The 16,456-nt window shown below is 39.4% G+C and overlaps 1 protein-coding gene across 2 annotated transcripts in view; it reads left to right on the plus strand.

Annotated features, from left to right (window-relative positions):
- The window catches only part of GMDS (GDP-mannose 4,6-dehydratase), a 550,007-nt gene that overhangs the window by 440,623 nt on the left and 92,928 nt on the right, over nt 1-16,456 (plus strand). For both annotated transcript variants that reach the window (XM_050940197.1, XM_050940196.1), the window contains exon 9: nt 4,456-4,552. In XM_050940197.1, the coding sequence (XP_050796154.1) occupies nt 4,456-4,552 (97 nt within the window). The remainder of the gene's footprint in view (nt 1-4,455; nt 4,553-16,456) is intronic.

Genomic DNA, 16,456 nt, shown 5'->3' on the forward strand with positions numbered 1-16,456 from the left:
CCACCACCACCTGTACAGACTCGTGCAGCTCTGTATTTATAATGTCATACAATCCTTAGTTTGATCAATGGTGGAGTGGGGAGACAGAAGATATCTTCTTCTTGAAAGATCTTTCCTGGCTCTGACTCTGAAAAGCCTATGGATCTGTCTCTCCCTCCCTTTGTCTTTTCTACCTCTTGGTTAATGAGCTAATTAGCCTCTGGGCTCTGCTCAACCCATCCCAATTCACCAGTTAGGCACAGCTCTTCCTCGTCAGGGCTACTCCAGCACACTACTTGTAGTTGCAGTGACCAGAGTGCTGCACCAGTTGCTGTTTCCCAGCACTCTGTCACAGACATGCATTAATATTCTGTGTTACACATACTGGGATACTGTTTATAATACACCAAACCAGATCCAACGGAGTGTGCAACCTAAAGGAATATTGGTGGTAAATTCAGTAATCTGAAAAGTCTGTGCAAGTTATATCTCCTGACAGCTGTGAGTGATGAGTGGGATTTTCCTGAAGTTTTGATTTTTCCGGCTCTTGTGAGAGGTTTTATTTTTAATCAACTTCTCAGGCACCCCAGAAATAAACGGAGTAAAACACATGTACCATTGCAATCACAGCACATTTCAGTGTCACAGCTTGTACATGGGATGCACAAGCACTCATGTTTTGGAGAGAAGGAAGGTTGTTTGGTTTTATTTGCATATTATCTTGCTGCTGATGAGGATGGTGGTTAAAAAAATGCAGGGGAAATACTAATCTTCAGGACTAAAGAGGAAAAATAATATTTTACAATCCTAACAAAGATAATAGTAATCTTTTAAAATAAATTTTTACCCCTTCTACTGAGTCCAGTAGTATGAATGTTCATGAGGTGAGAATCCTTTTACACTCTGAACCCACATTTGAAACTTGATCGATTTTTTTATTTTAGTTACATGGAAATTTCGGAGGCCTTTTCGCAGGTAGTGTCCACCATGCTTAAAAGTGACTTCATCTAAGATAAGTATTATAAGACACCCACCATAGGTGTCTGGGTACCAATGGCGGATAGCCTGAAAGCAACGGCTATCAAATCCAAGTTATCAGTAAGTGCAGAAAAAAAGATCATTGTGCTCTTCCATCATCCACATCCTTTTTTCGAGTTGCGTAGAGTTCTTGGAATGCTGCTGAAATTGTTATCTATTATGAAGGACAATTCACCATGACAGATCCTTCCCCTTCCCCAGACATCCTCCCCTTGGTTTGGAGGATGTGGTGATCAAATCATTGTGGTAGTGTGGTCACTGTCTCTAAGGGCTGGTCTACACTGGGGGGGGAGTGTCAATCTAAGATACGAAACTTCATTTACGTGAATAGCGTAGCTGAAGTCGAAGTATCTTAGATCGAGTCACCTCAGGTCCTCACGGTGCGGGATCGACATCCGCAGCTCCCCCGTCGACTCCGCTACCACCGCTCACTCCGGTGGAGTTCCGGAGTCAATGGGGAGCGTGTTCGGGGATCGATATATCGCGTCTAGATGAGATGCAATATATTAATCCCCGATAAATCGATCGCTACCCGCCGATAGGGCGGGTAGTCTGGACATACCCTCAGCGTGTACGCATGTGTCTGCCTCTAAGTGTGTCATGTACGCATAGGGTCAGAGATTGTAAGGTCATGGTTTTTACTCTAGCATTGTGGGAGTTCACTTTCCAGCCTACTTTAATTTGGGCAAACCCTGTTTAACCTAACTTCCGTTAACTGAAACTCTGGGTTAACCTAGAGTCTTCCTCAAATTCCATGAGTACGTTTTATTGCATTGTCAGGCTTCAGCTTTGTGAAGCAAAATCTTAGGGGGTCACTAGGACTGAAGTGCCTAGCTATCTAAAACCATAATGGTATGAAGGTTTCTGATGTCTCTTTTCTCTGACCACCAGACCTTGTGTTAACTTGGCTTTACCTTTTCTGGATTATTAACTGTTCTGAACAGAACATCACTGTGTATTAAAAGACTTTTTTCTTGTGATTTTAAAAACATATGTAGCAGGTTAGATTAACATGCTCTTCATATCTAGTCTGTATCAGATGTAATGTCTCTTTTCAGCAAGGTGGTCTCTACTGCTGTAATGCCAGTGTCAGTGATGCCAGTTGTAATTAAAAGTTCCCTTTGCAGTTGCATCTCCCCTTTTGTTCATACTGAGAATTGCTTCTTTCCTCATGAACTTTTCACATTACTGAGCAAAGTGGGTGGAGTTTTCCCTTAAGTTATTTCTATTGTTGTAAAACTTTGATGATGGTAATAGTGAGTGAGTTTCTGTTGGCTCTGAAGAGCCTTTTGTATACTGTTGGGTGTTAAATGGGGCTCAGTGACCTCCAACAGCAACTGACGTCTCCTGATCCGAGCACTTCCTGTTGTTTTACTGGTGACCGTTGGTTTTCTATTAAGCTCATTTGAGTCCTACTTACTTTTAGCCTTTGCCCTTTAAAGGGAGGGGCTAATGTTAGTTTTGGCTTCTGAATGAAAATATTTCTTACAGGCTTCAAGCAGAACAACTGCAAAAAACACCGAAAACAAAAGTTAAATCACAAATCATATTTAGCATCCCAATGTTACTCATTACAATGCTGTAGGCATTATAGCACTGCTGCAAACATTAGTGCAGTTAATGTCTACAGTATACAAAAATTAAATGTTTCCAGCCCCATGCATGCAAAAGTCATGAGTCAGCCCTCCTCTTCTCTCCCCCCCCCGCAAAAAAATCATGTGATTGGCTTAAAAATCATGAGATTTAAAAAAAAGTTTTGTTTTTGTTTTTATTTGCCTGCTGGATTCTGAACCTTTAGGGTCCACTAAGGTCACATTTGCAGGTTTTCTCCAGAACCACGTAGACTAGAAATTTATTTCTTTATTTGTTAATGAAAGCTGAGATTCTTATGAAATTAAATGATTCCAGGAACTGAAGCTTCAGGAGAAATACCATATATTGTATAATAAAAATCACAAGAGTTAGCAATATGAATATATTTCAGATAAAGGGCACGACAAGTAAAGGGGGGTAAAGGGCACTTCTCTCCTATTGCAGATGATTGAAACTCAATAATCTAAATCACAAGTGCTGCTTTTCAGAGATTTTTAGCTTAACCCCACAAAAGCATGGAATTTCACCACCCCCACCCTTTAGTGCTGAAGTATTGCAACACACCCACTGTTCAAAGCTCCCATGCTTAGGCACAAAGCTTAAAGGAATAAAGATAGTTTCAGTCTTAACTCTGAATTTTGTAGGTTTCATGAGTCAGATCTTAATATTTTTTGATAATTTCTTTTGAAACAGGCCAAATCCACGAACTTCCGATCTGGACTTTCAGACTCCCCAAAGTTAAGGACACATTGGCTCTAGTGATCCAGGAAGTCATTTGTATTATTCTTCAGATCTTGCCGGTTTGGACTGTGCAAACTGTGTTGAAAGGATAAAGTGGGAAGCACAGACACACAATGTTTCCTTACACCCAACTAGCTCCTACAAATTACGTTAATATTAGAGTATCAAAGGAGGTAGGAAACTAATTTAGGCCCCAGTTCAGTTAGACACATGCCAAATTTTAAGCATGTGGGTAATCCCATTCACATTGGGCATATGCTTAATTACCTGGCTGAATTGGGGCTTAAAACTGAAGAGCCTTTTCTTAGCCTATGTCTACACTTAAAAAGCTAGTGTGGCACAGATGTAGTGCTGCAGCTGCACCATTGTAGCACTTCAGTGTAGCCACTAACTACAGCCATGAGCGGGGTTCTCCTGTCGTAGTTAATCCACCTTCCCAGGAGGCTGTAGCTCGGTCGACAGAAGAATTCTTTTATTGACCTAGAGCTGTCTGCACCAGCGGTTAGGTCGGCTTACCTACATTGCTCTGGGGTGTGGATTTTTCACATCCCTGAGCAATGTAGATAGGTCAGTTTAACCTTTTAGTGTAGACCTGGCCTTAAACTGAGCATAAATTAGAATATGGCTGGATGGAATAATAGTGCTCTCAAACAGAGCTCAGTTTTGGTAAATTAAGAGGCAGATACTTGGTTTCCTGTAAGTTTTGCCTTAGTGGTAAAAACAAAAAATATTTTTAAAAATAACATTTTTATTGACTTCATACCAAGCAATGAATAAATAGCACATGGGCATATCTTTTAGAAGATAAGAAGACATTAGAAATACCAATAAGGTGCTAATTTTATTTTATTTTAATTTTTTTTCAGTCTTGTGTGTTTAACTTGGAAGTTCCATGTTTTAGGACTTACAAAGCCCATGGACTTCAAAAGCCATTGTTGCACCATTCTGGTCAAACTGTTGCCTTTGTTCCTGGAGTTAATGAGTTTATACAGTCCTGCAGAGAGAATTGACACCAGCCTCAAATAAATGAAAACAAGGCAAACGCTATTAAGATCAGAGCACTAAAGTAATTATGGGTTGATTAAATGTTTATCTTCTTTACAGGTGGGAAGGAAAGAATGAAAATGAGGTAGGCCGATGCAAGGAGACCGGCAAGGTTCATGTGACAGTCGATCACAAATACTACAGGCCAACTGAAGTGGTAAGAAAATACCTTCTCTCAAATGAATAATCCAATCATTTGCAAATGAATAATCCAATCATTCAGCCAATAAATTGCTGCATTTGGCCAGCTGTCTGTGGAAATGGTTCTAATTGCACTCCTGCTACCAGCTTTCAAATGCTCTAAATTAGGCTCCTCATCAGCCTCTCTTCTCCCCCCACCTTTAGCAAGTTATCCAAAAACAAACAAACATAACAACAATTTCTGGAAAAAATCTGAAGGGCCACATTTGCAAGGCAATAATTGACACAACTGCAGTGTTTAAGCTACTGTCCTTGCACAGGACAGAAGGAGCATGTATGAAAGAAACTTCACCATGTAGGAAACAAAAAGAAAAGTCAAATCAAAACGTTGTCTCTTTTTATTTAAAATGTGGTATGTGATCATCTCTCTCCTGTTAGGAAAAAATGGAGAGGTGCATTGATAAATTTGCATTTTAAACTATTTCCTCAATATATTAAAAAGAAAAATAGCTTGTAGCTTAATCTATAAACTCCCTCCATTGAATAGCCTGGGTAAAAATTCCATTTTTGTGACCTTTGGTAGTATAATTGTTATGAAATACTCTTTTAAAAAAATATTTATAGGGTCCCACTTAGCAAAATCTTACTCTTATAAGTAACTTTTATTCTCTTGAGTATCCCTATTGAAGTAAAAAAGGATACCATAAGTGTGGTCTGCTGGATGGGGCCAATAATGTGTTCTAATTGAATAGAGAACTTGTGACAAAAAAATTAGTGAATGATTTGTATGCAGCCAGGTGAAGTAATGTCAATATGTGGTGCTGGCATGGGGCACAGCCCAGGTTTTTAGATCCAGAGAACAATTATTCACTGTGTTAACGGAGAGTGGGTGTGCCCAAGAAAGGATGTGTTCCATCTCCTGAGGAGGACACTACCAGCCCTGCTGGCTGCTGACACAGCATCAGCTGTCAGTGGATCCATTCACAAGTGCTGGCCTTAACTTCCTGATATGAGTGAGGTGCTACAAGAGCACATTTGTCTTGACACAGATTGCGACGGAGAAGGAAGGGGGGTGGCATGTTTATAAATGAACAGCAGTTCCAAGCTGAAAATTCAAAGAGCAATAGAAACTTTGTTGTAAATAACTATTCAAAATGGCTGGGCTCTTATACCAGAACGATTTCAAAAGCTAAGAAGTCATTAAGAATTACCTGTCGTTCTATACTTGGGCAAGGTGTCGGAGTGATAAGAGGGAAATAAAGACAAAAGGACTTGCTGAACAGGAAAAGGACGCTTCACCCAAGAAGTCTGTGCTGTATAAGACACCGCTTTCCAGCTTTGACATCATACCCCCAAATCTTTTCTCTTTCCTTGCAAATACATATTCACTCCCCTAACTCATTGGAATTGTGTATCTGCTTCAGTGACGTTACTCTAGTTCTACTTTACTCCATCTGTTTGCTGCTTTCTGCTTGAAATAGTTCTGTCCAGGATCTCTCCTCTCTGCCTTACCTGTCCCCTTTTCTAGAACACAATTTCTGGAGTTCAAAACCGTCTGCACTGTGAATAGATTGTTCTGTGGCTGTGTTGTTGCTCTGACAGGTAAACATAGATTCTTCTCAGGATTACGCATGCAACCACTGATTTGTGCACCTGCCTGGGTATATATGCTTACAAATAAGGGCTTGCAAGTGCACTTTGGTGTTGGTGTGCATGCAAAGTCCACAGACCTTTGAAAATACAGTCCTATTTAGCTAACATAAAGACTTCTCTTGAACCACGAGAATGAAAAAAAAAAATCTTTAGTGTGTCCTAAAAACAATAAATATATTTGAATTTTGGAACCCACCTAACTACCATAGCTATACTACCTCTGAGGTTATAGTGTCCTTCCTAATGAAACTGGAGCCGAATGCACTATTGCAGAGGAGCTCTCACAATGGTGTTGTACAAAAATAAATATCAGTGGATGAACCTCCCAAAAAAAAAAATTCATTGTTCATAAGCCCAGTGAAACAAAGCAAGCCACTAATGTGGCATGCTCGTGCTGTTGAACACAGAGGCAAGTGAGTGTCTGTGTGTGTGAGAGAGAGAGATTGCTGTGCAGAGAGCCCAGGGAGGGAGACGGGGGCTGATGTCAGGGTTTCCCCCTCTCTCTGCCTCAGGACTGTTTGCTTCCTGCTGCTATCTGAACTTAAAAAATAGCAGGCTGACACTCTGTCCCCCAAAATACACTTTCTCCCTCCCTCCCTCCATACATACACTCACACACAGACACTTCAGTTGAAAAGCAACTGGCAATGTAGTAGGATGCCCATGGAACAATGGGATTGGGAAACCTGCATCATTTGATGCTGTGCCTGCCCCGTGAGGCATTGCAGACCTTTCCCAAAGCACCCTGCAGTCAGTTGCACAGTGGGCTAGCTACCACAATGCACTGCTCTCTTTGCTGTTGCAAGAGCTGCTAATGTGGATGCCCTCCAGCATCACAAGGAGCACAGTGTGGAGACACAACAGTAGTTTAATTCCTGTGTTTTAATAAAAGTGGTATAACTTGAGGCGCAGAAATTTGCCAGTGTTAGACATATCCTTAAGCTCAGACACTAACCTTTAATGCAGAGAAGCTTTTTCTTTTTTAAGGTTAATGTAATATTCTGAAATGTACAAACAAATGGACACTGATACTACATACAGATCTGACTGCATGGATGAGTTCATTTTTTAAATGTATTTATTCCAATCAGCACTCCCTCTGCTTCAATGCTGAATTGAAAAGCTTAGCAGCTTTAAGCATCCACCCAGCACTGAAGAAGAAACCTTGAAATGTGAGACTATATTCTGGTTGAACTAAGTAAACTTTGTGAATGCCTTGCCTCTAAATCTGTTGGCTGTCTTTGGATATTGAAACCTTTGACTGCTTTGAGGCCCCTTGCTACTCAGTGGCCTTGGGAATTTTCCCCTTCTGACCCTTCCCCCCGCCCCTTGCTGATCACAGACCTAACAATACCATTTCTTTCTATTTGTATTCTATCCCTCTCTGTATCCAGTCTGACTTTTTTTAAAAAAAATGTATAGACAGTGTAGGCGGATGGCTACAAGGATTTTTGTACAATAACCTTTATAGCCTTCTCACGGCCAATAGGTTTCACGAGTGCTGTGTCACAATCCCAAATACACTCTCTATGGGTTTGTTGCCTTTGTGTTCTGTGATTATGTTTTCAAACAGTGTGCTGGGTTTTTAAGCACATGGCTCCTTTGCTAAGAGGTACATGACTAAAACTCCATGTGTACCGCTTGGACAATATAATGATAACCTCCCATTACTGTTTCATTTACCTACAGAATTCAAATCCCTGTGATTTTGGTCTCATTAGCCCTCACTCTTTACTATGGGCAAAATATTTAAATGTGGATGCTTGAAATAAGGCAGCTTAATCCATTTTTAGGCACCAAAATAAGGGATTGAGTTACCTAGAGCACAGCATGTCTGAAAAATCATGCCTTTTACTGAGGTACTTAAATACAAATGTAGCCATCTAACTTTCAGTGCCCATTAGAAAAATGTTGGCAGTATCTCCCATTTATTGATCTTTCAGCAAATGTGGTTTGTAATTAATTTGCTATCTTCTCCTGTACCTAATATTAGAAGCAAGGAATGGCCCAAAACTAAAAGACATCCTAGTAATATTTGAAGAAATTCAATAAGCTAGCTCTAAGCAGAGACCTCCCTCCAAGACTAACTCGATGGCTGTTTATAATCAAATTATGCTTCTTGAGGTGATTTAGCAAAACTGTTTCTAATATTTTTCCACAAGTCATGTTAAGCTAACTGTTCTATAATTGCTCCCTCCCATGGCCCTGTGTTGTAACAATGATGTTTAACACTTTCCAGACCTCAGGAATCTGATCTGTCATCAGAGAACTTAAAAAAATACTAGTTAGGATTTCACTAATTTCAATCTTCATTTCTTCAAGGAAAGGAAAGAATCTCTTTCACCTTGTGGAAATATTATATGTAATCTAAATCTAACGCTCTGTATATCGTAAGTGGGATCCTTTTTCCCACACAGTTCCATTGGCATCTTAGGGTTTGTCTAAGATGAGAAAATTTACATCCTGGATTAAGTTGCATTTATACATTGTATCTACATTAGGGGTTTGCACTGCTGTAACTACTACTTATATCAATGCAAATTTCCCTAATGTAGAGATGTCTTAACACTTCTGTCTTAGCAGAGGACATATTATTGGTCTTGAAGCAGTTGTCCATCATCTTCCGTAAAAAACAAAGGCACACTAACCTATTCCTTTGTTATATCCCCTACTTCCAATTCTGAACAATTTAGGGGAAGACCATTTCTTCTTCTTTTGCCTTTCTAGTGTAGCTATACTTGACAAAAACTGTTAGCTGGAATGGTCCTGACAGAAGTAATTCTTTGTCTTCCTGTACTTATCTGTTTAACCTGCTCTTGCTTGTTTTTAATAGATGTCTCAATCCTCCTTGCCAGCTTGTTTATATTGGGAAAGGATTGTTTGTTATATATATATATATTTAAAGTCTTCTATTTATTGCTTACCCTAATCTTTACATCCCTGCTTAACCAGAATAGCTTTAAATTTCACTCTCTTTAAATGTTTTTCAAATATTCAGCTCTATGTTTCCCATACTTGTAGCATTCCAGTAAAAATTCTTGGGGCATATCACATTCCCCCAAATTCAGATCTCCTAGAGTCAAAAACGCTGAGTATGCTTCCTTTAAGTTTTCTTTTCCTAAAGAGTATTTAAAATCTAATGAAACTGAACACAGAATGAGAAGTGCTACTGGACCAATTTTTACTGTTAGGTCCAGAATTGTGTCTGACCCTGTACACTATTCAAATGTCTGTATAAGGAAACCCATTATTCCCTTCCTTAAGGGTCTGTTTTGTCACCAGTAATTTGTAATTATGCATATGTAATTTGTATTAACAATCATGAGAGTTAGATGCTAGCTTTGAAGGAAGAATAACAGACCTCTCTTATCTATTTTAAAAGAAAATCTTGATCTGCTTTCTTTGCTTCTCCTGGAAGTTTGTGTCTCATCCGATAATCACTACCTTGGCATATGATTACCCTTCCTTGTCCTTAACTCTTCTCCAAACTGACTCTGCTGCTGTGTCAGCCAATATATTTTTATCATCACTTAGTTCAGACTCAGTATTATCCCTCAGTTCTATTGCCACCAACCTCTCTTCTTCATTTTGCCTTTCTGTCTGGTAAACTCTGTCTTCTGGTATTAAAACCCTGCAGACATTTTTCTGTTTCAGTCCATGTGTCTTTTATGTCAGATGCTTCAGAGTTACCACTGAAAACTTACATTTCTGATTCAGTTATATAAGGATAATGTGTTCCTGTGTTGTGCCTTTCATAAGGAACTCAGCATTTGACAAACATTGAATACTGAAGCATCTTAAGCGTGTGAAGTAGATAAGAGGCAGTGCTGCCTCCCTGTTTCACTAGTGAGTAAATCGAAGGACAAAAAACACTAAGCAACTTGCCTACAGTCATGAGTCAGTGGTAATGCCAGGAATAGACCTGAATAGCAATGTGCTCTAACCATGTGCTTAAGTGCTTTGCCAAACTTTCATATGAAGTGAAGCAGTTCAGCTCAAATAAGAATTGACCCAATTAAGAACAGAAGAACGGCCAAGCTGAGTCAGGCCAAAGGTCCATCTAGCCCAGTATTCTGTCTTCCAATGGTGGCCAATGTCAGGTGCCCCAGAGGGAATGAACAGAACGGGTAATCATCAAGTGATCCATCCCTGTCGCCCATTCCCAGCTTCTGGCAACTAATCTAATTGATCCAAATATTTGTGGAGATTCAAAAAATGTCAATTGTTTTTTTTTTCTTTTTCATTTCCATGCACTTCTCGAGTGAGGAGTGGACATGCTGAAATACTCCAAAAGAGCCTGCTCTCACCATTCCATATATATATGTCTGGGTATATATGAAGTTGTTTTGCTTTCTTTTCTTGTCCCTCCTTTGCTTTTCCTTCTCCTATATTCCTTTAAATTCTTTTTTTTCTTGAATATCACTGTGTTCCTAGGTGAAGTAGGTGAAGATCATTTTTGTTATCAGGTTGTCTTTTTTGCAAGGTGTCTTCCACCCTGCCTATCTTCAGCAGGTTCATGCGCAATTCTGCTTGCTGTCTTATTAATCTTCTTAATAAATACCCTTGTCCTTTCCTTCTGCTGTAAGACTAACTACTACCCTGGCATTCATCCCTTTGTATAGGAGCACTATCCACAATGCATGCTTCAGATACTCTTCTGCTTGTTGTTGTTTCACAATTTGCTCATTACATCATACTTGACAGCCCATCTTTTAAATCCACCCCAGTGACATTCAATACTGGAATCCTGCTGAACACTACCATTAGAATCATCCCATGCTATGCTTCTCAGTTAACCAGTTGCTGCCCTTTATGTCGTCCCATTTCTCCTCTGCTGTGCCTCCAACGTACTCCTCTGGCAGCTTTCACAGCTGGTTCTGCTCCTCCTCATGCCCTGCTGTCATTCCTGAGGTTTAAAATGAGCTGTGTGTCATCTGTGAACTTCCCGTATTCATTGATCTTCCTGAGAACATCTTTCTCATTCTGCCATTTGATCCCTTAGTACTGCAACTAACTGACAACCCTTAACAAAAGGAAAGTGTTCCCTTAACTCCTCTGATCTAAGTCAAAACTGTTTTGCGCTCTGAACGTTGCACCATACTTGTTATAAGATTCATGGCCTTCTTTTTTTTCTTTTTTTTTTTTAAATGGTGAAAGTGGCTAAAGAAAATTGACTGACTTTAGGTAAAAACTTTCTGCTATGGCTAGGTGAAAAGATGTCAAATCCTTTGAAAGATTAGTTTGGAGATGGAACTGTCACCTAGGCAAATGCCCGCTGCTCCCTACCCCGCCTCACTTGATCATTCCTCTAAACGAGGCTGTAATTACCAAGTGGTAATTACAGAAATGCAGAAGACCTAGGTCCAACTCTTGGAAACCATTTTAAATCAAGCCTGAGAGAACGGAGGATTGGAATTGAGGGAGAGGAGAATGAGAATCGAAGATTATTTAGCTTCCTAATTAGCATTTAGGCACGTGCCTAACTTTACTTATGTGAGTCATTGATGGGATGTCTCACATACTTAAAGTTAAGCATATGCTTAAGTGCTAAACCTTCAGATGAAGTGAAGCCCTTCATCTCAAATAAGAACTGACCTATCAATCCAAATATTTGTGGAGATTCAAATAAGGTCAATTGATTTTTTTTTCCCATGTCCCTGTACCTCTCTATTCAGGAGTGGACAGGCTGAAGTATCCCAAGACAGCCTGCTCTCCCCAGATTCGCAGCACAGGTTTGCAGACCTGAAGGGATTTGATTAAATTCACATAGCTTTTTATTTTTAATCAACTGTTTCTCAGGCTGTGCTTCCTGTCTCTGATTGACAAGAAGTGCTGTCCCTATCAGGCTAGAGATTATCTCAGTCACTCCTCTCCTGCTTTATCATAGAATCATAGAATATCAGGATTGGAAGGGCTCAGGAGGTCATCTAGTCCAATCCCCTGCTCAAAGCAGGACCAATCCCCAGACAGATTTTTGCCCCAGATCCCTAAATGGCCCCATCAAGGATTGAACTCTCAACTCTGGGTTTAGCAGGCCAATGCTTCAACCACTGAGACATCCCTCTGCTTCTCTTCTTTGATTTTGTTGCCACCTTTGGGTTTCCCCCATATACGTATTTATTTGTACTTATTTATATTTTACATCTCTTCTTAGTTCACCAGTTATCCCTTTGTCTCCTCTTTCCCTCAGCTCCTCCCCCCCACTGTCCTCAATTTGGCCCTCTTCCCTCCTTCATTATCTCGATCTGTTTTCTCACCCTCTTCCCCCACGCTTTTGTTTTCTTATCTCTGCCTGTAAGCAGGCTCCCTGTGCTAAAGCAGCTGGGTTGGAAGAGGCACAGTCTCACCCAAGAAGAAACTGAGAAGAGGGAGAGACAGAAGCATATAAAATGCATAAAAGCTCTTGCTTCAGACAGCTCCAGCCCTAATACATCCTTGCCACCTATCTAGTTTTGTCACCAACTGATCTTTTCCTGCCTGAGTATTGCCCATTAGCCCACTCCCTTTTCCATTCACCCACATGGGGTGAGATTTTCAAGAGACACCAGGACCAGATTTTCAAGTGCTCAGCACCCAGCAGCACCCATTGTAACACGGTCATATTTTCAGAAGAGCTCAACATCTGATTTGATGGGTTCTTTTAAAAGTCTAGTCACTTAGTTTGGTTCCTAAATGGAAGCTGAGCTGTTTTTGAAAATCAGAGCCCTTTGTAGAAGCTTGTCCAAAAAGGTTTGAAATTTTTTTATGAAAAACGGGAGCAAATAAAGTCACAATTTTTCCACTGCTGTAGCCCTACATTTTTCAGGTATACATTTACCCGCCATTGCTCACAGTCCAGATGGTGTTTTCCCAGGGTGTTTTGTGCATTTAGAATTCATTAAAGGCATGAACTGTGTGGAAAAGAAAAATGCCACTTCTGGGCTTTGGATGCAGGGGAGAGAAAGAGTATGGGGTCAGATTTCCTCCATCAATCTTGGAATAAAGTACTGGAGTGCTATAACTTTGTCCACTTTCCCTGTCTACTTCTGTTGTATGTATGTGGGTGTAGAGAGGTAAGTGACAATCACAAAATACTAGCATGTAATATGTGAAGCTTCATGCTGTAATATTGATGTTAAAAATACCTTCTGCTAAATTTGCATTGAAAATTAGCCTACTTAGTATTTAAGTCTTCCAAACAGGGCTATTCAATCATAGGTGTAGCTGCATATGCCATGGAGCACAATTTTTTCATGTTTTAGGAACAATATTCATTTTTATGTAAAACCCCATCTCTCTCATCGCTTCCCCTGATCTCTCTGGTCTTTACTCATACGGGCAGTAAAAAAATCTGGCAAATTACACATTTGAAAATAAATAAAAAAGCAAGTCTCTATAAAAACGAGACATTGATTTCCCGTAAAACAGTGAATGTTTCTGCAACAGGATGTGGATTTGGAGAGTTTTCAAGGGTGGAGATGCCATGCAGAGAAGCTGGTGTGCCAGCTCGGCCTCCTGACAGATGACTGTATTCTTGGTTTCCAAACAATCACCTTTTACAGTGATATCAGGGAAATTCCAGTTTGTGTTCACCCTGTCGGCAAGATAACTTTACTTTTTAATTACCAAGATTTTTTGTTGTTTCTTTCCTGTCAGCATTTTTTAAAGAGCCATATAAAGGTAGCCATTCTTTTTTATCCTGATAATGGACTCAGAAGGTGTCCGCTTTCTGAAGTTCACAGAATAATCCTCTGAGGTGATTGCAGCTGTCTGATACCCTACAACAGCAACATATTTCCTGAAAGGGTGAACATAGTCAGACAAGCTGGATAAGTGCCAGATTGTGGCCTGTCTAGCACTCCTGCAAGGGCAAGCAAGTGTCCACAAGACATCTTTTAGCCCCCTGCGCCAGCTGCCCACATTGCAGGTAACAGCACAGTGGGTAAAGCAGCCTCAGCGGAGCTGCTACTCCCCCTCCCTCCTTGGGGGTGGCAAATGAGCCCCCCAGTGAACCAGGCGGTGCAGTTATGCTGATGCTCTGAGGGATGTACCAGGTATAGAGCTGCATCTGTTTCAAAACAAGGGGAAACTAGCATTGCAATAATAAACATGGGGCATGTGGTAAAGGCACAGGTTAGCCTAAGGTGGTTCTCTGCGTAACTGTCAACTAAATCGTACTGATTTTGACACTTGCAATTCCGTTTCAATCTCTGAAAATCAGACCATTAATGTGAAGAGTATGAAGGCGAGAAGAAAATGCCGGATTTGGTTACCAAAGGAATAGATCAAAGAAGAGAAACATTTAACTTGTTTATATACAAGTTTGAGAGAGGATACTCTTATGGTTAAAATGCTAGTCTAAGACTCAGAAGATCTGAGTTCAGTTCCTGGGTCTGCCACTATCTCCCTTTGTGATTGTGGGCAGATCTGTTTGGCCTGGACATAGCAAAACTCTTAAGCATACGCTTATCTTTAAGCAGGGTACTAAAGTGCTTTGCTGAATCAGGATCTTGATCTCTTGTGTCTTGTTTTGTAAAATCTGTACAATGAGGATACTGCTCTTCCTCAGAGTGAGAGTAAATTCATTAATGTTTGCAAGGTACACCGAGGTTACTGCTATGAAGACCATAGAGGTAGATAAAGTTGTAAAGAAACCAGAGTGGATAAAATTCAATGATGTCTAATTAAAAAAATAGACTTTTACATAAATTGAATTTTTAATTAAAATTAAATACAGGTATATTTTAAAAAATAAACGTATGTAAAATTAAATTTGAAATTGGCAGTTTATGTTGGGACCTAAACTTATTATAATCTAGTCAAATAAATTAAATTAAATACCAAAAAAATAAAGACAAATAAGCAGTACATATGTGCTGCCAAGTTGTAAAGAAAGTCAAACCACCGACTAAGCACTTGGACCCAGAGTTTGCTGAAAAGTGCTAACGTTTGATGGCAGTAACCTCTTTGGCAGGCACAGAGAGAGAATTTTTGTCATTTCAGTTTATTCAACTAGTTTAGTTCAATAACTATTTCATTCAGAGTTGAGAAACCAATTAGAAGCTGAAAAATCAGGAAAGCTTGTGTTCCTCTTCCAATCTATGAATAAAAACTAGGTGTGAGAGGATTAGCTCTCTAAGTTCTAAAATCTGGAAGGACGTAGTGCCCAGAAACAACTAGTTCAGTTCACTAACTACAGATAAATAGTTTAGATCGATAGGTAAATTGTTTTAATACTTCAATTATCTTTAAATGCAAAATTTATTTGATAAACTTTTTTCTTCTGTATGCAGCACATTTAAGAGTTTTATTTAATAATAATAAAAAATAAAATAAAATCCTGTTTTTGTGAATTTTCAGTTTAATTTGAATTGCAAGTAACAATAATCATCTGGTAAATAAGAAATGCATCATTCACCATTTTCTAACATAAAAGAATAAAAATTAAGAATCTGAATAAGAGTACAAATTTAGCTGTATACACTAAATGTGTATAGGTATACTATATACTCCTGGTTAGCAAAAAGAAGCACCAAATTTAGTATAAAGGCTATATTTAGTTGCAAATCAATATGTTTTAATGGTTACCAAGCAATAAGAATCAACCTTTCTGTAGCAAAATAACTAAAAAGTACAAATGCAAAACATGATTTAAATCAATTATTTAAATCAAAGTTTCCTGCTTGCTGATTTAAATCATGATTGAAATTGGTGATTTAATTAGCTTTGATTTAAATCAGTCCACCCTGAAAGACATCCATAACCTGTGTGTGTTTTTTTCTGTTGACTTTTCGACTTTTCATTGGAAAAACCAAAAGCTGAAATACATTCGGCAAAAAAAAAAACCCCAAAAAAACACATTTTCAGATATTCAGTTTTCTAACAAAAATTAATAATTTTGGGGAAAAGCAGACATTTACACGACAGTTTTCGTTTGGTCAAACCCCCAATTTTCTGTTACGATCAATCTGTTTTACCCCCAACATCTCCATCCTTTTCACTTTAACTTTTCTCTCTTGCTTCATTTTGGGCAAATGGTTGATGGGAGTGGAGGATTTGAAATGTTTGTTTTAAAAACTTACAAATCCACCCCTTTTTGTTACCATTACCAAATGGGCAAAATTGGGAGGGAGACATCAGGATGTAGGGCCTGGTTCCAGTGGTGCTGCCTGTCATAAACAGATAGCTAAGGGTTAATGTCTCTTTCACCTGAAGCACCTGACCAGAGGACCAATCAGGAAACCGGATTTTTTCAACTTTGGGTGGAGGGATTTGAGTGTCTAAGGTC

This window comes from Gopherus flavomarginatus, chromosome 2, assembly GCF_025201925.1.
Source record: "Gopherus flavomarginatus isolate rGopFla2 chromosome 2, rGopFla2.mat.asm, whole genome shotgun sequence".
NCBI classification, from domain to species: domain Eukaryota; kingdom Metazoa; phylum Chordata; order Testudines; family Testudinidae; genus Gopherus; species Gopherus flavomarginatus.